Genomic DNA, 24,849 nt, shown 5'->3' with positions numbered 1-24,849 from the left:
CTTTTTTAATTGTTATTATGTAAAAAGAAATTAATTTTATAAAATTAATTAATTTTTTTTAAGATGTTAGGAATGCTTTAATATATTTTTTAAAATTAAAAAATAATTAAAATTTTTTAATATTATAAAAATCAATTAGTAATTTCTTTTATATAATATTAGAATGTTTTGAAATTCAAAAAATAAGATTTACGGTATGAATTTAAGATTGAATTGAGAAGATATGCCTCTTTTTTATATATTTTTTTTTTATTTTTTAATGACGCATAATTACCGACATATTATAGTATCACATGTCCTTATTATTTAGATTTATATATACGGATATATCAATATATTTATTTTTATCAGTCATTTAATTTATTAAGCACGTATATTGATAGAGTTGCGAGATAACTAAATCTACTCTTCTATTTTTTATTATATCACTGGACTAAATTCTCATTTGATGGATTCGAATATAGATAAATTCGAACTGAATAACACAATATTAAATTAAACTGATCAAAGATATTTAATAAATTTTTAATTTATATTCTTTTTCAGGATATGCTCTCTCGAATATCAAAATTGTGGCTCATATTATATGAACTAATATTACAGAAGTGGGAATTGGGCATGTTTCAATAAATAACGTAGTGGGGTGCAAAATAATTACACAAAAGAAAAAAAAAGGGCAGCAAAAGCAAAACGTTATAAATGAAAAAAGAAAAATAAATTGGAAAAAGGAAATTCGTATTTGTAGGATTTTGATTTTGACTGTCCCCAACCCTAACCCAATAACTGAATTAGATGGGACAGGGAGGAGGGGATGTAGGTGTTGACGCCCACGTGACGCAAATGTCTATCCATTTTTTCTACGCGCTCATTGTTTCGGTGTGATCATTCGCCGCCTCATAGATTAGATTATTTTCAAAAAATTATTCTTTCCGTGCTATATAAGGTCGTTTTACTTTCCACTCTTATGTATTTCAGTTTTCTTTTAAAATAGTTATTAATTATAAATATATAACTGCTCTTTTTTTAGAAAAAAAATAAGAAAATTGCCTTATAATTTAGCTTCCTCTTTAAGAAAAGTCATATAATTTTAATTATTATAAAAAAAATATTCCCAAAACTTCACTTGCCTTGGATATATTTTACTGAAATGAATAATATTCGATTTAAATTTAATAAATTAATTGAATTAAATTAATTTAAAATTTTAATTTTAATTTTTATTTATTTTAATTTGATTTAATTTTTAATTTTAAAAAATTTAGTTATTTTAGTTTAATTCTGTTTTAATAAAAAAATTAAATAAATCAAATAAAACTAATTAAAAATAATAATATATTTGATTCAAAAAAAAATAATAATATATTATTTTTAGAGATTAAATCATATTAAAATTAAAATATTTTAATTAAATTTTAAAATATTAAAAATAAAATATAAAATATAAAAAATTTATTGAAATAAAAATTGATCAAATCAAATTAAATCGAATTAAATTTATTCGATTCAATTTAATTTTTAATTAAAATCTATTTAATTTAATTTTTAAAAATATTTAAATTTAAAATTTTAATTTATTTAATTCAATTTAATTTTAAATTAAATCGATCGAATACGGATGTTGTATAATCAAAATTTATATTTAATTAAAAAAATTTAATTATAATAAATTATATTTCAATTTTTATATTTTATAATTTTATTTTGACTAAATATGTGCTTATATTTTTCTAATAATTAGACTCAGAATTTTAATTTACCAAATAATTGAATTTCTTTTAGCTACTGAAATTTATATTTAATTATTATAATTTAATTTTTTCTATCTAATAAATATAAGGGAATTTCATAAATGTTGATTGAGTTTAATCAAATTAATATATTCCAGTTGTTTTGCTCCTAAAAACCAGAGACATCCGCCACAAGTACACACAGAGCTTCACCAACTTGGCTTCTCGCCAAAAATGGAGCCTGAATCTGGACTTCGCAGTCCTTCTAATCCTTCTCAGGTTAGGGTTTTCATTTTCCTTCCTCTTCCTCTTCCTTCTCCTCCTCCTTCTCATAATTTTTTTTTCTTTTACTGCATATTTACTTATGGGTCCTCTTCATTCTTTGATCTTGTTTTCCTCATTTGGATAATTCTTGATTCGGTCTGTCTCTCTCTTGTCTGTGTTAATGGAATTTGGTGTCTTTCTCATTCTTACCAGTGGATTGGATGTGAAATTCAACTGTTTAGCTTCACTGAGTGACTTGCTGATTGAGGATTTTGAGATCTTTTATGGGTTTCAATGTTGAATTTAGGGAGCTTTGACTCTGGTGAATCTATCTTGAGTCTTGAGATGAGTTTCAATTAGTTTAGTTGGTGGTGGTGGGTGGCGTGTTCTGCTAGTCAACTTATTGTGATAGTGCCTTTGCCCTCGAGTTATTTTTTAATCTTTGCCGAGCAGTCAGCTGTTTACTTATGCAAAAGACAAGTATTCTAGGAGTACAGTTGTAAGCCTGCACTTTTTCTGGAAAAGTGATGGAATATTTTCTGGAATATTGAGGTTGTTAAGCTCTCTTAGAGTTTCGATTTTGGCTTTAATTCTAAGCCAGAATTTCAATGGTTTCACAGGACTGAGCCCTTTTTCCCCCATAATCTAACACTCCAGGTTTTGATATTTATTGTCTCTAGACATTGTCTAAGAGCAACAAAGATCTAGTTATTAGTAGCATCACTGTTAACAATAGACACCTAATTCTAGTCATATTACTTTTGACCAAGAAAAAAGATATTACCTCCAAAGTTAACGACTTGGCCCTAGTTTGATTACCCCAATGGCGAAAATTAAGGTACATCTAGGTCCCCTTATCATGGATCAAGCTGACAAAATAAAGAATTCTTCAACAGAAAGAAAGGGTTTCACTTGAATTCTGTTTTTTTTTTTTTTTCTGCCTGATCAATAGCATGTCAGCCGAACTGTACACCAAGGCTCGGCAACAATGAGGTTGTGGTGTCTCCCTCTGGTGTTGATCAATTCCCATGTTAAAGTCCATTTCTACTTCTCTGGGATGCGTTTGTGCTTGTTGAGAAAAGCTACTATACCACCTTATCATGCAAATTAACTTAGCAGGAAGCAGTATATTTAATGCAATGAACTTAGCATATCTTATGATGCAAAGAAGTGATTAATCAATTGGCACCTTAAAGTAAGCTTAACACAAACTTGTGTGGTATTGCAGCTTTCATGGGTTAACCTCTCCAGGAATCTAATATTAGCATACCAAAGCTTTGGTGTAGTATATGGAGACTTGAGTACTTCACCTCTCTATGTTTATACAAGCACATTTTTTGGGAATTTGCAGAACCACCAGAATGAGGAAGCAATATTTGGTGCATTTTCTTTGATTTTCTGGACCCTTACATTTTTACCTTTGATTAAGTATGTCTTTATCCTATTGGGTGCAGATGATAATGGTGAAGGTAAGATGACTCACTTGACTGGATATTTTTTCCCTGTGAAGGCTGGTTTTGTACTTTGCTCATGCACTTTGATTCATGTCAGGTGGCACATTTGCTCTTTATTCACTGCTTTGCAGGCATGCAAAGTTTAGTTTACTTCCCAATCAACAGGCAGCTGATGAGGAGCTCTCAGCCTATAAATATGGTCCGACAGCACATGTTACAAGCTCTTCTGCACTGAAGAGATTTCTTGAGAAGCACAAAACGCTGCGGACTGCCCTCCTTGTTGTTGTATTATTTGGTGCTTGCATGGTTATCGGAGATGGTGTGCTTACTCCGGCAATATCAGGTAACTGATTGCTATGGGGTTAACAGTAATGTTGCAGTACACAATCCTAACTGACGAATCCTGTCCATCTCTATTTGCAAATTTGAAAATCTATACTTTTTTATCAAATCATCGTTTAAACAACGAGGATGGTAAGAAAATGTTTTACTTCCATCTTTCACTTGAGTTATTTATTCTGTATGAGTTATGCTTTGAACACATAGGCAACACAATTTACACACTCGATCATATAGTTTTCTCTTATTTATATATGTGTGTATGTGTCTATATATATATATATCAGTCATAGTCGTTAAGTTGAGATTTGACTAGAGAATTGGAATCACCATTTTTATGAATTGGGAATTGAGAATCTAATCAAATCATAAGACCTGGTGTAAATTCTTGAAATTTATTACATATTTTGACAAAAACATTAACTTTAGATCCTCCTTTTTTTTTTTCCTTAAGTGCTTTAAAGTTTAAAATATCATTCATAAATCATAACTTTATGCTAATATATTCTAATCTAAATTATAATTGTATTTTATTATATTGAGGAGTACTGGGCTCGAGCATATAAAAGAAATATATAATATAATTATAGACTAAGCAATAGAAAATAATATACTATCTAGCTCTTAGCTGTTAAGATATGGAGTCTAATAATATATTAGAACTATTTTGTTTTTTTGTATTTTTCCTGAGCATATAAATATGTGATATTTTTCTAGTGTATTCTATTTGAAAACTCACAGAGAAATAAGAAAATCCTAGCCCGTTGTGAACGTAGCCAAATTGGTGAATTACGTTAAATCTGTGTGTTGATTATTTTCTTGTTTATTTTTGGATTGTGTGATTGTTCGATTCTTAACATAGCAATATATAATACAACATTAGTTATAAAATCTAGTATAACTAGTGCTATTATTGCCGATTGCAAGTCCACCTTTAGCTTGTGGGAATACGAGAATAGGAATGGAATACGTAGATATATGCATGATGACTCATGGGGTTTTGTTGATTATATGTGAAGAAGTTTATGTTTAAATTATTTTTTTGAGCTTTAATCTTAGTTCAGATTACTTGGGGGAGGGTTTAATGGTTTTTTTTTATCTTTATTTTTTTATGCCAATGTTTAAGTTAAAATTTGAACTTGAAACCTGCTTTATCTTAAAAGGGCAATAGGGAAAGAATCGGTTGATTTGCCAGATTTGCTACTGATTCACTTGATTCAGCACTGATTGATGTATGTTTGTGATCCAGCCTATAGATTCAAATCAGTAAGGAGAGGAACTGACTTGAATAGTACGATATTGACAACGGTATTGGTTAAAACTATAGTCATCTGAGCTCTCTAGTTGCAATAGGATGTAGATGATTTCCAGTGATGTTATTTGGGAACCTTAGTGATCATTATCAGCTATTTGTTATGGATTTTTAGTTTCTAAATTCTTTCAAATTCATGAATTCCTTCACCCACACATCAGGATAAATTATTCAGCGGCAGGCTCGTCTGCTTAGTCCTCTCCTTGATCTTGCAGAAATTCTTTCATCTAGAAATGGCAATATCACTGATTCTTTTCTCTTGCTCAATAATTTTTGTTTGTGGATTAGTGCGTTACCTTATGGAAAATTTATTTTTGTTGCAGTTTTATCATCAGTATCAGGTTTAGAAGCTTATGAAACTAAATTAACAAAGGGTAACTTTTCACAAAACCAAGTTCTCCTTCTAAATTTGTGATTTATATTGCATTAATGCTAACAAATTGCTTCACTGTATTGTAATATTTTAACATACCAGTTACTGATTGCCAGGTGAAGTGCTCTTACTTGCGTGTGTCATTTTGGTGGGGCTGTTTGCTCTTCAACATTTTGGCACTCACAGGGTAGCTTTTATGTTTGCACCAATTGTAATAATCTGGTTGGTGTCGATATTTTCCATTGGATTGTATAACACTATACACTGGAACCCAAAGATTGTTCGTGCAATTTCTCCCCATTATATGATCAAGTTCTTTGGGCAGACTGGTAAAGATGGTTGGATTTCTCTTGGAGGGATCCTTCTTTCCATCACTGGTATGTTGGCTCTGGACATTATTGAAATTTTTACTAGACTTCCATGATTTTGTGCTATTTGTTGCAGTGGATTGTATAAGCATCATGTATTTGCATTTATGTAACTTTACTATTTATACTGATAGGTGCATGTGATTATGTGGCGACAGCTTCATGAATTTGGTTTAGTTTAAGTGGTGTTTTTTAAAATTAAACTGCTGAGTTCTCTGAACGTAAAATACCTTGTTCAGTTTTATCCATTGCCAATCTTAGTGCTGACTGTTAGTAATTTTCTGGAACTCACCAGGCACGGAAGCTATGTTTGCCGATCTTGGTCATTTCACTGCCTCATCTATTAGGGTAAGCATAAAGCTAGCCTATCCTATTTGCAATGCAAATTCTTTTTTAATTTTCTTTTCTTGTTGAATTGATTAAATTGAATATTTTTTTTTCTCGCGCAGATTGCATTTGCATTTGTTATATACCCTTGTTTGGTGGTACAATATATGGGTCAAGCTGCATTTCTGTCCAAAAACGTCGACTCCATTAAAAACAGTTTCTATGCCTCAATACCTAGTATGTTGATTACATTAACTAGTATTGCTCCCAAAAATGTGCTTCCATATTGGACTTGGTAATTTCGAGTTGTTGACATGCATCTTTGTGTTGCAGAACCTGTATTTTGGCCCGTCTTTGTTATTGCAACCCTTGCAGCTATTGTTGGGAGTCAGGCAGTTATTACTGCCACTTTCTCTATTGTTAAACAGTGCCATGCCCTTGGTTGTTTTCCACGAGTTAAAGTTGTCCATACCTCAAAACACATATATGGGCAAATCTACATCCCTGAAATAAATTGGATTCTCATGGTCCTGACTCTTGCTGTAACTCTTGGATTTCAGGACACAACTCTCATTGGAAATGCTTATGGTAATCATTCCTCTTTGCTTGCGTGTGTTTGGTGTAGCTATTAATCTAGCATGTATAAGTACGAGATTTTATCTGCAAGTGTTTAATTTAGAACTTCAGTGAACAATGGCCTTTGCTCTTCTACACATTTTCCACCTCTGAACTTTGTAGCCTAGTTATTTAGGCACTGAGCACTTACGATTGAATTCTTGGTCTCATTGCAGCTCCTCATTCAAATATTGGGTAGAAGGGAGGACATTTTCATTTTCTCATTTCATACTTCTATTATTATCATGGGTATGTAACTAGCATGACTTGGTTTTTTTTCCTCCAGGACTTGCATGTATGACAGTTATGTACATCACAACGTTTCTTATGTCACTTGTCATAGTCTTCGTCTGGCAGAGAAGTGTCTTATTGGCCGCCACTTTCCTGATAGTTTTCTGGTTTATTGAGGGTGTCTACCTTTCAGCAGCCCTCATGAAAGTGCCTCTTGGAGGGTGGGCTCCTCTCGTTCTCTCTGTCATCTTTATGCTCGTTATGTACATCTGGCATTATGGGACTCGTAAGAAGTACAACTTTGATCTGCACAACAAAGTATCTTTAAAATGGTTATTGGGCTTGGGTCCCAGCCTTGGCATTGTCCGTGTGCCTGGGATAGGCCTTATATACTCGGAATTGGCAACTGGAGTACCTGCAATCTTCTCCCATTTTGTAACAAACCTTCCTGCATTTCACCAGGTTCTAGTTTTTGTTTGCGTGAAATCGGTCCCAGTTCCATTTGTTTCCCCTGAAGAACGCTTCCTCATTGGCCGAGTATGCCCAAGGCCATATCGCATGTACAGATGCATTGTGAGGTATGGTTACAAGGATATCCAGAGGGATGATGGAGACTTTGAGAACAAGCTTATACAAAGCATAGCGGAATTCATCCAGATGGAAGCAGTAGAACCACAATTCTCTAATTCTGAGAGTCCATCACTTGATGGGAGGATGGCTGTTATGAGCATCAGATCTATCCAATCAAGCTTGAGTTTAATAGTAACTGATGAGGATATTATTAATATTGATGACTCTATCCAAAGCAGTAAATCTCTAACCCTCCGGAGCCTGCAATCTACTTACGATGATGATAATCCGCAGATCAAGAGGCGCCAAGTGAGGTTTGTATTACCAGAAAATCCTTCAATGGATTCTTCAGTTAGAGAAGAGCTGATGGACTTAATCCAGGCAAAGGAAGCTGGTGTTGCTTATATAATGGGGCATTCATATGTGAAAGCTAGGAGAACTTCCCCATTTTTGAAGAAGCTCGCCATCGATATCGGGTATTCATTTCTTCGGAAAAACTGCAGAGGCCCTGCTGTGGCACTGAACATTCCCCACATCAGCCTTATTGAAGTCGGCATGATCTATTATGTCTAGCGATTTGGAGGAGTTCTTCAGCCATTGAAGAGATGGAAAACAAAGGTGGCTAATGCGTTGCCTGTCGCAGTGGAATGACTACGAAATTACAAAGGGTCAGGTTGTTTGAGTGCATATGTTTGAAGAAACAGCTACCCTTTTCTTTTGTTGCTCTAGTTTCCCATATGTAGATAATGATCTTCTGTTTTTAGCTTCATTTGATGAATTGTTTAGGCTTTGAACAAGGCTAGTTTGTTGAAGAGAAAATAAATAAATAAAAAGGAGGATAAAAGTTGTAGGGATTGGCATGCAGGAGATATACGTGGATGAACTTTTGTTTGTTATTTATTTTCTGGCTGTGACAGAGCTGTTAGCCTTATCGGCTGCCCAAACAAGACCCAAAGCCATCGCAAGTTGGATGGCTTCACGTCTGAAAGCGATGGTTTTAAATCAAGCTGGGGGACTGGAGGAATAAATGATACAAACCAAGTGGATTTATTAAGGCATTTAAACATGCATCTGAAATTCATTAGCAAGATGAAGGAGAAAAGCAGGAGGAGAAAAACCATAGCATTTACATCAATTCTGAAAAGGTTACCAAGTGCATATATTTTATATCTGGAATTTCAAATCGAAGGTTCTAAAATCAAATTAAGAATCTGGGTGTAATTTAGACTCTAGTTTTTTGGATCCTATACATTAGTCCGTGAATTGGAAATAAGCTATCTAGTCCTTGTGATTCTAGAAAACCCACAAATTAATTACTATACAATAAAATTCTTTTATTTAGCTTACAATTATTTCATTTATTTCAACAATTTATTTTCTATAAATACATACTGCAAATTAATCCTTAGAAAATAATTTATTGAAGATAATTTAACTATATTTTTTCATGATAGGAATTAATCTATTAATTTTTCAAAGGTTAGTTGGTATTTATATTATTTTATATTTTAATTTAAACATTTAATTTAGGATGAATTGGTCTTGAAAAATTTTTAAAATTATATTTTTGATTTGGATATAAATCTAATTAAATTTCTGTATAAAAACTCAATATCAAATAAGACCTTATCTAATATAATATTTTTTAATAATAAATATATTTTTTTATAATAAAATTTAATTTTTGTAAGTTTAAAAATTATTTAGTATACCCATATATATTTGTTTAAATTTTTATGTTAATTAAAATATAAAATTTTTGACATTTTAAATTATAAAAATAATACTTTATATTTAAAAATATTATATTATGAAGTACATCGTTAAAAAATTTAAATTGAACTTATTTGATTTTGAAGAAAAATATAAAAATTTAATTAAACTTATTTCGTATTTAATTTTAAAGATAATAATAATTCAACTGTTAAATCAACTCTTAAATATACAGTATACAGTTAATAGAAAATAAATTTTATTTTACGAAAATTTTATAATACACAAAGTTATATCTAAACATAAACATTTACTATTCATTCAAAATTTAAACATTCATAAATTGAACTCATTTAAGTATTTTCTTTTAAAATACTAAATAGCTGATCTTTACAAATACAAGTACTAATATATAAATTTCACTACACAAACTAAATTATTGTTTACCCTAAGAATTTTACAGAAAAGGAGAATGGCATTCTTATATGGCTTGAGCATTTGAGCTTATACTACAATTTGAGGTTATATTATTTCGCTAGATTACACAATTGATTTAAGCTTATTTGAGAAGAAATAAAAGGTGCAGGCTAGAAAATTTACACAAGGGGGCAGAACTGTTTTTTTCTTCTCTCATGGAGAAAAGGGCTCAACCATGTCGGGACTTCAACTTGCTGAGATTTTGAGGATGAACATCAAGGCATAACTCCCGAGGAAGCAGAGTAATTGTTTTGAAGGCATAAACTCTTGGCCACAACACTATCACTAATCATAACCGCATCCACATTATCAAATTTGAGCATGCACCTAGCCTTCGGGGCCCTGAGAAAAGCAGAGGAAATGCGAGAAGTCTGCATTAGCGTCAATCAACTTCTATAATGGAACTATGGAATTCCGGAGATGTTTGGGCATAGCATGTGAAAACCATTCAAGAGGTTCTTGGATTTTACAGTTGTTTGCCAAATAGTCGTGAATGATGCAAATAGCTTAAATCAATACTATTAATTAGATCTAAATATTCCTTCTGATCAGTTCCTGCATCAACATACCTATTCAAGCACTTGTTTATAGCTGAAAGTTGTTTCGAAGGACTTTCATAAGGGCGAATGATCTCTCCAACTAAAGCGTAGTAGCTTTTAGTCATTACATTTGAGTTCAAAGTATCCTTCTGCAAGATTATTTTGAAAGCATTGCATCAATATATGAATCAACAGAAAAACAAGGTTCAGCATCCCTTCTAAAATCAAGAAAACATGAACAAACTGCTGATACAGTACCAGCAATGTCTATGTTATAACAATCCAAAACCATGGTATTTATTTATTCACTAAGCTATTCCAAACCCTCTGTTTTTTCAGAACTAACTCAAGTGCTAATGTCTACCAAAATATAAATCAATAGCTTAATTAAGTTGCATTTCCTAAAAAGTTTTACCAACCGCTTTGTGAAATATAACTAAAAGAGTAAATAAAGGTTTCAAAGTGCAGAAAGTCACTTGCCTTTGATGGTCGTAATGGAGATAGGTAGACATTCTGTGATGGAGACAATTTCTTCGGAGAAAAGTCTGGAAGGCTTGGAAATGGAGACATTTGGTGAAGACTGGGGAAATCATCTAAAGCAGCAAAGCAAAATTGTGCATTTCAACAAATATTTTTTCCCAAAAGCACCAAATAATGACAATCAACAAGAAAAAAGGGCAGGGGAAAAGTAAGTAGCAAGCATACCAGTATTTTTCTCGGGAACTTGTTTTGGTGATTCTGCATGGAGAATGTCCAACAAAGACTCGACACTTGGAAGAAAAATTTTGTTGTAAAATGCAAAGATCCCAACGTCTTGTCCCCCATTTTTCTGTCCCAGCACAATCAAAGAACTTGGACTTCCTGAAGGATATGGTTGAGAAAAAAAAATATATAGGTGAACAAATAGATATACCTCGTGATTGCTGGACACAAAAAGAAAAAATTGAGATCTGCAATGTGGTTGCTTCCTATAATTGCCAATGATTTGTTTAAAAGTCAGCTCCACTTTAGATACCTGCAAAGCAAACATGAACTCAGTATCAGAAGAGTGAACCAAAAGCAGATAGTTGATCTCTTAGCACAATCCACACAAACCTTTACCACCGCATAGAAACAGCAGATAATAATCTGATCGATATGTCGATTAAAGAAAAGAGAAGGCCTTTGGGTAAGGATCCGTTGAAAGAGAAAATAAATTTTCTCCCTGAACTTTTGAGATAGTTTTAGCCTTTCGGCTGTATATTGGATTCTGATAGCTGCTAACTTTGTCATCTGTGAAGCAAAGCAATGCTGTAAAAATGAGCTTGAAGCCTGAACTAATTAGACAATAGAAAACGGTGAGATGAAATGCAGCCAATAACAGAGGCTGAAAACGCTAGGAATCCAAGGAAAAAGAACAATATATCTGAGTTGGTTAATGGAAAAAAAAAAAATGATTCAGGAATTCTCAATCTGAATGAAAAAAATAATTGTCCGAGTCTATTTTTGAAAACAAAATGTGGCAAACTGATAGTTTTCTAACCCAACTCCAAGTAATTTCTTGCAAGAACTGGAAAAAAAAAATTATAAATCAATCTTGAATTTTCATATCATGGCCATCTCCCGTCTTTTGTCATTTCAAATAAGATTATAAAACTAAGATACAGAATTATCATACCTTACTGAAAAGAATACTGATAGCTGTATCTGAGCATGCAACCCCTCCATGTTGTGCATTTGACTGTTTTGGGCTGCAGATAAATGTAAAAATACCAATATTTACTTCACATGACGGAATGCGATAATATATTTAAATAGAATGTCTTACAATAATTTTACAATAACACATGCCTCAGAGTTGCATTTTGCAAAGATGGCGATGCTAGTTCTGGCTGGGACTGCAGACCACGAAAAGCTAGCGGACTGTCTATTTTTGGTGATTTAGGTGAAATATGGTTTAGTGCCTTATCACCGTGCTCACTACAAGCTCCCTTTTGACGGGTAGTTGTGTTTCTATCCTTCACTGTAGGACCAAAAAGAAAAGAAAGAAATATATAATTAGATAGGATACAAGATCGGTGCAATTTAACAAGAAACATAACAATGAAAAATTAGTAACAAGTATGATCCTCCAGTATGCAACCAAAATCAGTTCGTCAGGTTTTACATTTTATTAATAATTTGAATATTCACTAAGGCATAGATGTCTGAAAAGCATATAAGTTACCTGGTGACAAATTGTGATTCTGCAAGATAGTTGGGTAAGGGAAGCCACCATGAGAAACAGAATAATGCAAGGCAATAGTATCAATTGACGGCATGGGTGCAGCCAATAGCCCAAGTCTATGGATTTCATCAGAAAGGGCTGGTCTTGCAACAATTAAAGAATCATATAAAGAAGAACCTTTCTCCCAAACCATGCTCTCTAACAGCTGCTCTTCTAAAGAATTCAGGTGCCGTCTTAATTCTCTTGGAAGTGATGGTTCATGTACGATGAAAATCCCAATAACTTTACTCAGATCAAAAGCTGTTATTCCTGTTCTCTCAAAGACCGCTGGAAGCAGCGTACTGATTCCTGTCTGCGCTGCTGTAACTAATTCAGCAGAACAAGCAAGCAAGCATCTATGAAACCTCTCGTTAGCCAGTAACCTACTCAGATCATTGGTGTTCAACTTTTGAGCTTCTGATTCACAAACAGCTTCCAAAATTCTGTAATATAACTTGAGGGCTTCGCTGCGTCTCTGCTCTGACCATGAGCTTTCTATCAAGTTGACGCGATACAGACTTGTGATAAATCGCTGCTCCAATCTACTAGTAGGAAATAAGGCTGTCACTAGAATATTCGCTCTCCTTATCACCTCATCAACTATACTTTCACCATGAACTACTAGTATTTGCTCCAATTTTGAAGATGGCTTCGAAGGGAGTGGAGAAATAACAGTTCGGAGCCAGTTTCCTGTAATCTCTGCTACTTTTACTGGCGAAGGCGTCGTCTTTGAAGTAGAAACAGAAGGGCTCCCATTTACAGGGGATGCAGGAGAGCAGCGAAAAGAGACTGAAGCTGCGTCAGTCATAGGGTCTGTTTGTTCAATCTTCCTCTGTTCAATTCAGTACAATCATATCAAGGATGGAACTTTTTATGAATTGTTAAAACTTAGCTTGCATGAAAAACCTACGCATACCTTCACACCCCTGATATCTGTGGTTCCTGAGGTCAATCCCTCCGAATCAAAACTACCGTCCATGAGTCCCTGTACTGCTATAGATGACCCTCTCTAAAGACGATGTGATGATAACAATTCTTTAGGGGAAAAAAAAACAGAAATCAGTAACAATTCCTGGACAAAGAACCTTATAGAGCTCACTAAATAGAAGAATTTATGCAAAATCAATAAAAAAACAAAGCCTTCTCCCCCTTTTTTCTTAAAAACGATCAAGAAAATCAGAACTGAAAAAGCAACAACAAGAACAGAAACAAAGCTTCAAGACCATGAGAAATTTACCTGGAAATGTAAATTCCTCTTATTTTCCAAGAAAATCATACAGAGTAGAATCGATGATCTCCTGATTCTCTTAGGGTTCTTCGTGGATGTATTTTGGCGCGAGATATATAAGGAGACGGAGAAAAAAGACGTTGGCGCTTCTTCTGCAAGCCAGGGAAGAGCCACGACCGCCACCGTATGGTTAAAGTCGGTAATATCAATTGCTTACGTCAGTTTCTTCCCGCCAAATTCTAATGCGCTACTCTAGCTGTCAAAAACTGATTCTACTGTTACGATTCTTTACGATTTTAGTAACGTATTTCTTTTTGTATTTTTACTTTTTACCATCAAATTGGGTTATTTTACAATTTCAATCTGCTTGTTTTGGTAATATTACAATTATGACCTTACATGTGAAGCCCACAATTTCTAATCTGCCTAATATTGGTCAGTTTTAAAAAAATACCAACATTTATATGTTTTTCATATTTTCAACCCTTTTAATTATTTAAAATATTTTTTGTGTTTTAAATTAAAATAAATTATTATTTAATTCTATAATAAAAAAACTTACTAATTAATCTATTAACTTTTAAAAAATATATTAAAATATTTCAGACATTTTAAAAAATTCGCTAATTAATTTTTTTATTATTTTTAGTCATTAAATATTATAAAAAAAAATTAAAATAGCCTTATACTTAAACGGTACTAGACGTGACTATAGATCGATTTCGGTTTGAAATCTGTAGTTCAATTTATTTTTCAAACTAAATTATAACCGGTTTGATTTAAAGTAGTTAAAACGCTTTTAGCTCGATTTTGATTCGATTTTGAAGTGATTATGGTTCTAATTTTTCACTGTTTTAATTTTAATTTTTAATTAAATTCAAATTATAAACCCAAATTTGATTTCGATTTGAAAAGGATTTAAATAAAATATAAAAAATAAATATAAATTTTAAATATTATTAATATATTTTATTAAATAAGTAAAATGTTTAAAATATATCCATTTACAATAAAAAAAATAATTTTACATATAATATAAAAAATAAAATAATATTACATTTAAATGTAACAAATATTTTTTATAAGTTAAAAACAAATTTTAATTTAATTATTTTATAATTTAACTTATTTATATAATTATTTTACGTGGCATAATTTTATAAAATAATTTATTTTGAAGAGAAAAAAATTAAATCGTAATTGAATCGAATTGATAATTTAAATTCATCGATTTCAATTTAAAAATTAAAATTGATTGATCGATTCGGTTCCATATTTGACTGATTTTAACTTTTGATTCAGTTTACTGTTTAAATTAAACTGTAACCATGTCTATTTAATACAGAGAAATTAAATAGTAAATTTTTTAAAAATTTAAAAATTAATTAATAATTTTTTTAAAATTATTAAAATTAAATAATAAAATAATTAATAGTAAAATTAATAAAAATATTAATTAATAAATTTTTTAAAATATTAGAGATATTTTAATATATTTTTTTAAATTGAGAGATTAATTAATTAATTTTTTAATATTTTTTATTTAAATTACAATAATATTTAATTGGTTATATCAAAATTTTTTTATGAAAAAATTTGATTACAATGATTTGCAACTAATTTTATTTTTTTTATTTAAATTGATAATGAATATTATTTTATTATAATACTAATTTTAATTTTTTTTGGTTTAAATTGATTATGAATATTATTTTATTATAATTTTAACTTATTGGACAGAAATGCAACGATGACTTAATAAGGGAAGAAATCTCAATTTCTTCCTAAATTTTTGAGTGATATCTAATTTTATCTGAAATTAAAATTTGAACTCAGTTTATTTAAATCTTTTGATTTAAAGTCTAGCTCCTTTTATTTTGTAAAAGAATATTAAAATAATCAATTTTCATAGTTTCAATAATAAAATATAAATTAATATTTTCTTATTAAAATTTTAAAGTTATTGTTTTAATTTTTACCCAAAAATAGATTAATTTGATTATTAAAAAAAAAATTAAATAAATTGAGTCAAAATTTCAATTTTTAGGAAAATTAGACATTCCCTCAAAGCCTCTCCCTCTATTTTGTCTCCAATCACTATCTTACTCTCCTCTTTCCTCCCTCATCGTTGAATGGCTTAACTAAAAACTGTTAAGTCTAGATGTGATTTTTTTCTCCATTTTGCAAAAAAAAAAAAAAAAAGATTTTTTTTTTAATTTTAAATCCCATAAATAACTATAACGTTTAATAAAAATCATGAAATTTAATTTTCGAAATTTTGAAGCAAAGATAGTAAATAATAGTAAAAATTTTAACTATTTCAAAGGTACTAACAACGCTATTTTTATATTTTAAACAAAATAAAAAAATTATAATGACACAAAATAGAAGTTTTATAAGTTTTGATGGCTAAATATATATTTCTATAAAAATAATTATTAGTTATAAAATTTATTATAAATAAATAGTATAAATAATTAAAATTAAATAAATTATATTTTAATTTTTAAATTTTAATATAATTAATAAATTAATTTTTATATTTTTAAAATTAAATCTTTAAATCTCTCATTATTTAGTTTATTTAATTTTATAAAAATCTACGACCTATTTAAAATTTATCTCAGAAAAATATTGAAATTATAAATATTTTTTAAAAATTTTAAAATTATAAAGTATTGGAATAGTTTAACGTAAATTGAATAATAAAAAGTGTTTGAAATTTAATTGAATATAATGATTTGAATATAAATTAATGAAAATTTAATTGTTTTTTAAATAAAAAATAAATGATCTAAATGTTTAAATTTTAATAAAGAAAAGATAATTGAAGTCTAACTTCTTAATATTTTTAATTAATAAAAGTATTTTCATATTTTTAATTAAAAAAATAAATAAAAAAATTAAAATTTAAATAAATTAATTATAAAAATTTAAAAATTTAATTTTTAAAATATTAAATTTTAATTTAGTAATCGTACTAAAATTTAAGAATTAATATATAATTTATTCATTTAAAAAATAATAAAAATATTTTTTTATTTTAATAATAAAAATGAATGAAAGAATTTTATATTTAAACAGATCCATTATAAAAAATTTAAATATTTAATTTTAAAAATATATGAATTGTTGAATTAATTATATTAAAATTTAAAAATTAAAATATAATTTATCAATTAAAATTACGTAACTAAATAATTTGAGTTGTTAAAATTATAAGAATTGCAAAATGGCGAATGGGCGTCAATCTTAACGTTCAATAATGGGTATCAGAGAAAAACGGCACTGAGTCCTATTTGTGTGAAGAAAATATCTAATGCGTCTCTGCGACGTATAACATGTATCTTCCACACGTTCTCTCTCATTTTCCCACAGGCAAAATATCAAACATTTGATATCCGCTCTTTGTTAAACCCCTCTAAAACCTCTACTTACCCATTAATTTTATCTTCTTCGGCCTTTTGCTCAGGTGGCGCCTCCGCCTCTTCCGCCGTTGCAGGATGGCCCACTTCTGTAATATCTTCATTCTCATCACTTTTCAATTATACTAAGCTCATACCTTCTCTTCCTCTTCAATGGCTTCTGTTGACATTTCCACTCCTCTTATTTTCAAACTCTCCTCCTCTCCTAAGCTTTGGAAGCTATTCAGTGTTAAATTCCCTTGTCAGTACAGTCGCAATTACAAGCCTAAGGTTGCATTTTCCCTCAATAATGTCGTCTCCGCTCGAGCTGCTTCAATTTCCAGTCCCACCACATTTGGCATTAATACTACCACCGATTTGGGGCAACGGAGGGAAAAGATTGATACCGAGCAGGACCCCATTTCCATCCTTAACGAGAGGATTCGCCGCGACTATCGCAAGAGAGAGGCCTCATCCAGACCTGTAATGGACTCGAAAGAGGCTGATAAGTATATACAGATGGTGAAGGACCAGCAGCAGAGGGGATTGCAGAAGCTGAAAGGAGAAAGGGAAGCAAAAGATGGGGGCGTTTTCAGTTACAAGGTGGACCCCTATTCGCTTAGTACTGGGGATTATGTAGTGCATAAGAAAGTGGGCATTGGGAGATTCGTTGGAATTAAGTTCGATGTTCCAAAGGGTTCTAATGAGTCTATTGAGTATTTGTTTATTGAATATGCGGATGGCATGGCAAAACTTCCTGTTAAGCAGGCTTCTCGCATGCTTTATCGTTATAATCTGTAGGTGTTCCCAAATTCCCTTTCTGCTTTACTATAAATTTTCTTTTTTGTTTGTTTCATTTGCTGCTATGAGATTGAAATGTTGATGTCTGTTGTTTAAGAATGATGTTAAAGTTTATGGTTTGGCATTGCTTCTGAAGCCTGGGAATGTGATTATTTGTTGACTATTTAATTGACGGGATGTTTGGGTTTAGCTGGGAGAATGGGGAGGGGGGTGGGGGGGATCACACAGGAATAGAAAATGACCATCTTCTGCTCGAAAATGGGAAAGGTGAACAAATTATTCATTTGGTTGAACAACCGCAACAATTACCAAAGAGTTATTGTATTTCTTTTATGTAGCTAGTCTAACCAAAGTTCTTATGATCATATTTGCACCACTTCTCATTATTTCAAGTTTCACTGTTATTTCAGTCCAAATGAAAACAAAAGGCCCCGGACATTGAGCAAACTCAATGATACTAGTGCGTGGGAGAGGAGAAAGACAAAAGGAAAGATTGCTATACAGAAAATGGTTGTTGACTTAATGGAGCTGTATTTACATAGGCTGAGGCAAAAAAGACCTCCCTACCCAAAGAGTCCTGCAATGGCTGAATTTGCTGCACAATTTTCTTATGAACCCACACCAGATCAGAAGCAGGTAGCAATCAAAATTTTGGAAATATTTACTCAATGCCATTGTTAAAGATATATGAATGGGGTCTTTTGGACTGTCTCATATACATTAACAAGATGCTTATATTCTTGGGCTTTATACAGTCCCAACCAGCATTTAGTACTATTAATAGATGACATTTGTATTGTTGAAATGTTCATTTTTATGTCTATATTTTATTTTTTGAAGGAGATGAGAGGTCTTAACTGTAGTTTTTACAAAATCCAAAAATTTATACTTTGTTTTTAAGATAACATTTGAAGACATGAATTAAATGTTTGGTGATCATATTAATGAATGATTTTATTTATAAACTATTAGTCTTCTCATTTGTTTCTTTCTTACTTCCTCTTGCGAATTGGACACTTGTTACAGGCTTTCATGGATGTTGAGAGGGATTTGACTGAGAGAGAGACTCCAATGGATCGATTAATCTGTGGAGATGTTGGATTTGGTAAAACAGAAGTTGCTTTACGTGCCATCTTTTGTGTGATTGCAGCAGGAAAGCAAGCTATGGTCTTAGCACCAACAATCGTTTTAGCCAAACAACATTTTGAAGTTATTTCAGAAAGGTTCTCCAGGTATCCTAACATCAAGGTTGGACTTCTGAGTCGGTTTCAGGTATAGGATATCCCTCCTTCCCCTCCCTCTTTCCCCTTTCGGTTTAGTACAGTGCTTGTCGAGTGTTCTTTATGTGTTATCTAGCATGCAACATATTGTAAATTAAATGCAGTACTGTGGAGAACTATGTTAGAATAATCTACAAGCATGTTGGTTTTAAGATTTTGAGACATGTTCCTGCTTTCTGCATGCAGACTAAAGTGGAGAAGGAGAAGTATTTGGACATGATTAAACATGGTGATTTGGACATCATTGTGGGGACTCACTCACTTCTTGGAAGTCGTGTTGTGTATAATAATCTAGGGCTCCTTGTGGTTGATGAAGAACAGGTTAGCTCCCAAAGTCAGTAGTGCTGTTACCTACAAAGAACATTCATCTCATTTGATCTGCATTTACATCATATTATTTGTTGCAGGGCAATAAATCCTCATTCTTGGACTTCATACTTTTTCGGTTCTTCCCTTTTTTGTTAAAAAGAGAAAAATAATAGTAAAGGGTTAGACAGGGGCACCAAGCATGCAGTAGGAAAATTGTAATACAACAGGAAATCAAGGAAGTCCATGCCAGCTTGTAAATCTACAAATTAGCGCTTTCTAAACCATAAAATTTAACATATTTCTCTGTCGATATTCTGGAAAGGAACAGTATAAGAACCAAAAAAGAAAAAAAAAAAAGAAGGGAAAGTTGGAGCAACTACCATGATATAAGGCGGCTCAAATAAAGTTAATTTTAAAAACTTCAAACTCCTATCCTCTTCCCATTTAAGCCATATTGAGATAGCTTTCGAGTCGCATGTCTGCCAGTATGCTGTAACTTGCATGTGCTATGCTTCTTTGTGTTTCAGAGGTTTGGTGTCAAACAGAAGGAGAAGATTGCTTCTTTCAAGACTTCAGTTGATGTCCTCACACTTTCAGCAACACCTATACCTCGAACACTTTATTTAGCATTAACTGGATTTCGTGATGCAAGGTAATAAGGCATGAGGTTCATATGTAATTTGCTTAACTTTGCTACTTTAGAGGATCCTAGATACAGATGTCTAGTTTAGTCTGGCTGTGGCATTATCAATTTTGTATTCGCCAATTCCTTCACTGTATGATTAAAAAGAAAGCAGTAAAGTTAAATGTCAGTATCGGAAAGACAGTTTCCTTCTGTATTCAACATAGTTTCTTGCTTACTTTGACCAGTATGGCCACATTTCACCAAAGGGTTTGTGGATACAATGAAAGACAATTATATGTGCAGAAGTAAAACAATTTTGTCTATATTAAACTACTATATGCTCTGATTGTTGAATAGATGACACAAGGTCAAGGTTATGCTGAGTTGGGTTATATTATGTTGTAAAAGGCTGAAAATCATATTAATATTTTGTTTCTTATTACAAAGCATACTAACTAAATCCATTCAATCTTTGTAATCCATGATGAATCATAAACAATGATCTGAAAAAATATAAAATTGCCATTGTGTTAGAACATGAGCTTCTTGGTAGTGTAAAGTTCATTCAAACTAATCTGTCATTCCTAGAGCTTGGTAATAGAAAAAATAAACTTCCCCTTTTTCAGTTTAATTTCAACTCCTCCACCAGAAAGGGTTCCTATAAAGACCTATCTTTCAGCATACAGTAAAGAGAAGGTAATATCAGCAATCAAATATGAGCTAGACCGCAGTGGCCAAGTATTTTATGTCTTGCCTCGTATTAAAGGTATTCCGTCTCTTCTTTATCTGTGATACTTAAGCATGATTGTAATCAATACCATTGTGTTGATAGGCTGGCCGTTGACAACATAACATGTGTAATATATCTGGTGTCACACTAATAATTACAGTTATTCATCTTCTTTTTGGTAAATAAATTACTACCGACTATTTTTCTTAGGCTCTAGAATAAATGATCAATCATCACAAATTAGAATCAGCTGAGTCATTGATAAAGCAGATAAAAACGCTTCATTACCTACCATCAAAGAAAAGTGGAAATAAAATTACATATGAAGCTTTCATGGTATCCAATTTACAACCAACTAGTTAATTCCATGTTCTTTTTCCCCCATTATACATCTAAAGCTGGTATATCTTAGTTTTATGATATGGGGTTTCCTATATTCTTGCATATCAGGGCTTGAAGAAGTGATGGATTTTCTTGAACAGGCATTCCCAAATGTTGAAATAGCTATTGCACATGGGAAGGTATATTTGTTTTCAGCTTCTCGTGTTGTATATTTTAATCACACTCATCCTACCAGCTTCATATTTGGTCTCTTACGTATTCCGCTGAGCCTTTTTTTTTTAATGGTATAGCAATACTCAAAGCAGCTTGAAGACACCATGGAGAAATTTGCACAAGGTGAAATTAAGATTCTCATATGCACAAACATAGTGGAAAGTGGGCTTGACATCCAAAATGCAAACACCATCATAATTCAGGATGTTCAACAATTTGGCCTTGCGCAATTGTATCAGGTTCCACTCTTTCTACTTTGAGTACATGCTCCCTATTTTGTTAATTTTGTATTAACATATTGTAGAGGTTATCTACAGGAAATTCTTGTGTATAAAAGACATGAAAATAGTCAATATGTTTTATTTTGTTGAAATTCTTTCTGGAAATGATGATATCTCAATTATGTTTCTGGAACCCTAACTTAGTCAGATATCTTTTGTTTGCTGCTTCTAGTTTCTTCTAACTCTCAAGTAACCATAAGTTCACTTTTGAAGAAGTGTTCTGCTTTATGAGATGGCATAGACTATTCACTTGGCGTTTCATATATAGTACATTTCATTGCCCTCCCCCTCTATCTCTATCTCTCTCTGACATTTATGTTTTTATCTCTACAAGGAGAAACATTTGTTGGATTAAGTTGCTTTCTTCATCTCCTTTATAGCTGTATTGATTATGTGATTTGTGCAATGACTTTTATCAATGGAACAATAAACTGGATTTTGTTTATGGAATCTTTATCTTATTTTCTCTCTTCAATGTTGTGGCTATAGTTGCGTGGAAGAGTGGGCCGCGCTGATAAGGAAGCTTATGCACACTTATTTTACCCTGATAAGTCACTGCTGTCTGATCAAGCATTGGTATATTGAGCAATTGAGAACCTTTACATATTCTTATACATGATTGTATAGTAATTGATCCTCTCACAACAAACTATTTTTTATTTACGAAGTAAATTTCCTTGTCTTTCAATATTTCAGGAGAGGCTTAAAGCTCTTGAAGAATGCAAAGAACTTGGCCAAGGTTTCCAACTTGCAGAGAGAGACATGGGTATCAGAGGCTTTGGCACCATCTTTGGTGAGCAACAGACTGGGGATGTTGGGAATGTTGGCATTGACCTCTTCTTTGAAATGCTTTTTGAGAGCTTATCCAAGGTATAGTTATGATAAAATTTATTATCGGTTTTTACATGAGAAAGAAGTATATAGATGCATTTATGCTGTTTAAATGGACAGATGACATGATGTACACTTTTATGCAACTAAAAAGATAACAATCCAGGTCAATGTATCCATGTAAATGCTTGAGATTCTAACATCATTAGCTTCAACTGCCATGCTGCTTCTTTTCTATCTTCACTTCCCCCATAACCTAGTTGCCCTCCGGTTGTCAGGTTGAAGAACACCGTGTAATTTCAGTTCCTTACCAGTCTGTACAGGTATCTTGTAGCTTCCCATAATTTGTACTGTCTGAAAATTGAGCATTTCGTAATCTTAATATAAACTACCTCTGCATAAATTTTAGGATCTACGACTGGAACTATTGAGAAAATCCAAATCTCATTAAATATTTAATTTCCATTGTTATGGACACAAAATCCAACATTGGCAATTATCATTATTATTTCAAGAACATTGGCTGTGAAATTAACTAAGTTAACTTTTCTTTTTTTTTTTTCAATGACAGATTGATTTAAATATAAACCCTCATCTCCCTTCTGAGTACATAAATCATCTAGATAACCCCATGGAAATTATTAGTGAAGCTGAGAATGCTGCAGAGAAAGATATCTGGAGTTTGATGCAATTTACAGAGTCTCTGCGCAGCCAATATGGAAAAGAGCCTTATTCTATGGAAATTCTGTTGAAGAAGCTTTATGTTAGGAGAACGGCAGCAGATCTTGGGATAACAAGAATTTATACTTCAGGAAAAATAGTTTGCATGAAAACAAATATGAGTAAAAAGGTTTTCAAGCTGATGATAGATTCAATGGCATCAGATGTCCATCGAAACTCTTTGGTTTTTGATGGAGATCAAATAAAGGTATATGTGCTGCTAATTTTATTGGTTTTCTCTTTCTTTTTCCATGCACTTGAGTATAACTTCTAATAGCGTGGCTCCATTTGGATGTATAAGACATGCCATGAAAAGCTGAGAAATAGAAACTAACTCAAATTTCATTTTATTCAGCAGTGGACAATAAATATATACTTATAAAGTTCTAAGCCTAAGTGCTATATTCAAAATTACTAATATGATATGAGCTATATTTGTGCTTTTGGATCAGACTTCCATTATTTTGAAAATTTTAAATGAATGGCTTCTTACTCATAATTGGCTTTATCTAAAATTAGGAATTGAAGATCATTGATGTTGACACTCCTTATTTATCCATGAGTCTGTTGTTGAAATTCTCTCTTAGAATTTGAAGGATTCTGTATAACATTTCATGTATGTATTTCTTTTGTTATTAATTCTAACAGGCGGAACTTCTTCTGGAGCTACCAAGAGAACAGCTGCTAAACTGGATCTTTCAGTGCTTGGCAGAACTTCACGCTAGCCTTCCGGCCCTTATAAAATATTAGTTCACTGTACAGAATTAGCTGCTCTTTTTCACTTCCTCTATAAATTCAAATCAAAGATTACACGGTTTTATGGCTGATCGTAAATAGGGAAACTATAGTGCATCTCCAAGTCCAATTGTTTTAATCCACTCACCCTCAGGCCTAATCTGCCCTTGCAAAGTCCACTTGAGCATCCAGAGTCAGATATTTCAAGGTAAGCTGCAAAAATTAATTGTTTTGTTGTAATCATCAGCCCTGGCTGACCAGCTCTACTGCAGGTTGCATAAGAATGCAATGTTGGCTGTTTTAAGTTGTACTTCTGCATCAGAGGAAGCTTCCACTCACAGAAGGTGAAGATTCTGGAGATTAATGACACATCTCGTGCTGTTTTTTCGGCATTACAGAGATCTCTCTGAACTTGGGAGCGAAGCATAAAAATTCTTTTTTTGTCATGACTCTGCCTTGTTGATGATTTGCAGAACCTTGATGATTATTGTACCACCTTAGCATGTAGATTAGAGAAATGTAAAATGATGGTAAGAAAGAATTTTGTCTCTGCTGTTCATTATTTATGGTGATTATTGATTACAGACATTTACTTTTAGGAATCCATATTATTATTATTTTTTATTTGTAATTTCTATGACATTGATAAAATTGAAATGCCGGACACAAAGTCAAAATAAATTCCAAATGAAACAAACAACAGCCAAACCACTACAAGAAAACAAAAAAAAAAAAAACTCATCTTCTGAAATAAACTAAACAACAGAAAAGAAAATAAGAAAAATAAACAAACAAA

The 24,849-nt window shown here is 31.9% G+C and overlaps 3 protein-coding genes across 8 annotated transcripts; 2 read left to right on the top strand and 1 right to left on the bottom strand.

Annotated features, from left to right (window-relative positions):
* Window positions 1-1,850: 1,850 nt before the first annotated feature.
* On the top strand, window positions 1,851-8,440 carry LOC110626386 (potassium transporter 4). Its single transcript, XM_021772235.2, has 9 exons — window positions 1,851-2,006; window positions 3,220-3,460; window positions 3,543-3,788; window positions 5,420-5,470; window positions 5,586-5,846; window positions 6,133-6,185; window positions 6,287-6,401; window positions 6,498-6,752; window positions 7,066-8,440. The coding sequence occupies exons 1-9, from the start codon at window positions 1,962-1,964 to the stop codon at window positions 8,151-8,153; spliced, it is 2,355 nt and encodes a 784-aa protein (XP_021627927.1). The 5' UTR covers window positions 1,851-1,961; the 3' UTR covers window positions 8,154-8,440.
* A 1,219-nt stretch (window positions 8,441-9,659) lies between these two features.
* LOC110626249 (retinoblastoma-related protein) lies at window positions 9,660-13,956 on the bottom strand. Of its 3 annotated transcripts, none has more exons than XM_043961616.1 (11): window positions 13,792-13,956; window positions 13,471-13,589; window positions 12,516-13,386; window positions 12,140-12,311; window positions 11,967-12,039; window positions 11,405-11,599; window positions 11,223-11,324; window positions 11,015-11,138; window positions 10,790-10,902; window positions 10,340-10,458; window positions 9,660-10,112 (listed from the first exon to the last, which is right to left on the bottom strand). In XM_043961616.1, the coding sequence occupies exons 2-11, from the start codon at window positions 13,531-13,533 to the stop codon at window positions 9,986-9,988; spliced, it is 1,959 nt and encodes a 652-aa protein (XP_043817551.1). In that variant the 5' UTR covers window positions 13,534-13,589; window positions 13,792-13,956; the 3' UTR covers window positions 9,660-9,985. The 3 variants fall into 3 exon arrangements, with proteins under 3 accessions (XP_043817551.1, XP_043817552.1, XP_021627739.1); XM_043961617.1 differs by having other exon boundaries at window positions 11,411-11,599; XM_021772047.2 differs by having other exon boundaries at window positions 11,405-11,581; window positions 13,792-13,955.
* Window positions 13,957-17,084: 3,128 nt separating this feature from the next.
* LOC110626886 (ATP-dependent DNA helicase At3g02060, chloroplastic) lies at window positions 17,085-24,672 on the top strand. Of its 4 annotated transcripts, XR_006352611.1 has the most exons (14): window positions 17,088-17,983; window positions 18,398-18,623; window positions 19,014-19,259; window positions 19,454-19,588; window positions 20,104-20,228; window positions 20,828-20,967; window positions 21,382-21,452; window positions 21,564-21,725; window positions 22,257-22,343; window positions 22,464-22,637; window positions 22,877-22,921; window positions 23,170-23,526; window positions 23,967-24,261; window positions 24,326-24,672. XR_006352611.1 is itself a non-coding variant. In XM_043962058.1 (13 exons), the coding sequence occupies exons 1-13, from the start codon at window positions 17,361-17,363 to the stop codon at window positions 24,066-24,068; spliced, it is 2,493 nt and encodes an 830-aa protein (XP_043817993.1). In that variant the 5' UTR covers window positions 17,087-17,360; the 3' UTR covers window positions 24,069-24,672. The 4 variants fall into 4 exon arrangements, 1 of the variants encoding a protein (XP_043817993.1); XR_006352612.1 differs by lacking the exon at window positions 22,877-22,921 and having other exon boundaries at window positions 17,085-17,983; XR_006352613.1 differs by lacking the exon at window positions 19,454-19,588 and having other exon boundaries at window positions 17,086-17,983.
* Window positions 24,673-24,849: the final 177 nt, after the last annotated feature.

Source organism: Manihot esculenta, chromosome 11 (assembly GCF_001659605.2).
Source record: "Manihot esculenta cultivar AM560-2 chromosome 11, M.esculenta_v8, whole genome shotgun sequence".
In the NCBI taxonomy this organism is placed as follows: Eukaryota; Viridiplantae; Streptophyta; class Magnoliopsida; order Malpighiales; family Euphorbiaceae; genus Manihot; species Manihot esculenta.
Note: the sequence above shows the minus strand (reverse complement) of the source record. Positions and strands in the feature narration are given on the sequence as shown.

Bases quoted from the DNA above. Each gene is read 5' to 3' on its own strand.
- LOC110626386 (XM_021772235.2), top strand. From the start codon at position 1,962: ATGGAGCCTGAATCTGGACTTCGCAGTCCTTCTAATCCTTCTCAG. The intron at 2,007-3,219 runs GTTAGGGTTTTC...GTGGTATTGCAG, and splicing joins GTCCTTCTAATCCTTCTCAG to CTTTCATGGGTTAACCTCTC. The intron at 3,461-3,542 runs GTAAGATGACTC...GATTCATGTCAG, and splicing joins TGCAGATGATAATGGTGAAG to GTGGCACATTTGCTCTTTAT.
- LOC110626249 (XM_043961616.1), bottom strand. From the start codon at position 13,533: ATGGACGGTAGTTTTGATTCGGAGGGATTGACCTCAGGAACCACAGAT. The intron at 12,040-12,139 runs GCATGTGTTATT...ATTTATCTGCAG, and splicing joins TTGCAAAATGCAACTCTGAG to CCCAAAACAGTCAAATGCAC. The intron at 11,325-11,404 runs GTTTGTGTGGAT...TTTGCTTTGCAG, and splicing joins GTTTCTATGCGGTGGTAAAG to GTATCTAAAGTGGAGCTGAC.
- LOC110626886 (XM_043962058.1), top strand. From the start codon at position 17,361: ATGGCTTCTGTTGACATTTCCACTCCTCTTATTTTCAAACTCTCCTCC. The intron at 19,260-19,453 runs GTATAGGATATC...TTCTGCATGCAG, and splicing joins GACTTCTGAGTCGGTTTCAG to ACTAAAGTGGAGAAGGAGAA. The intron at 21,453-21,563 runs GTATATTTGTTT...TTAATGGTATAG, and splicing joins TAGCTATTGCACATGGGAAG to CAATACTCAAAGCAGCTTGA.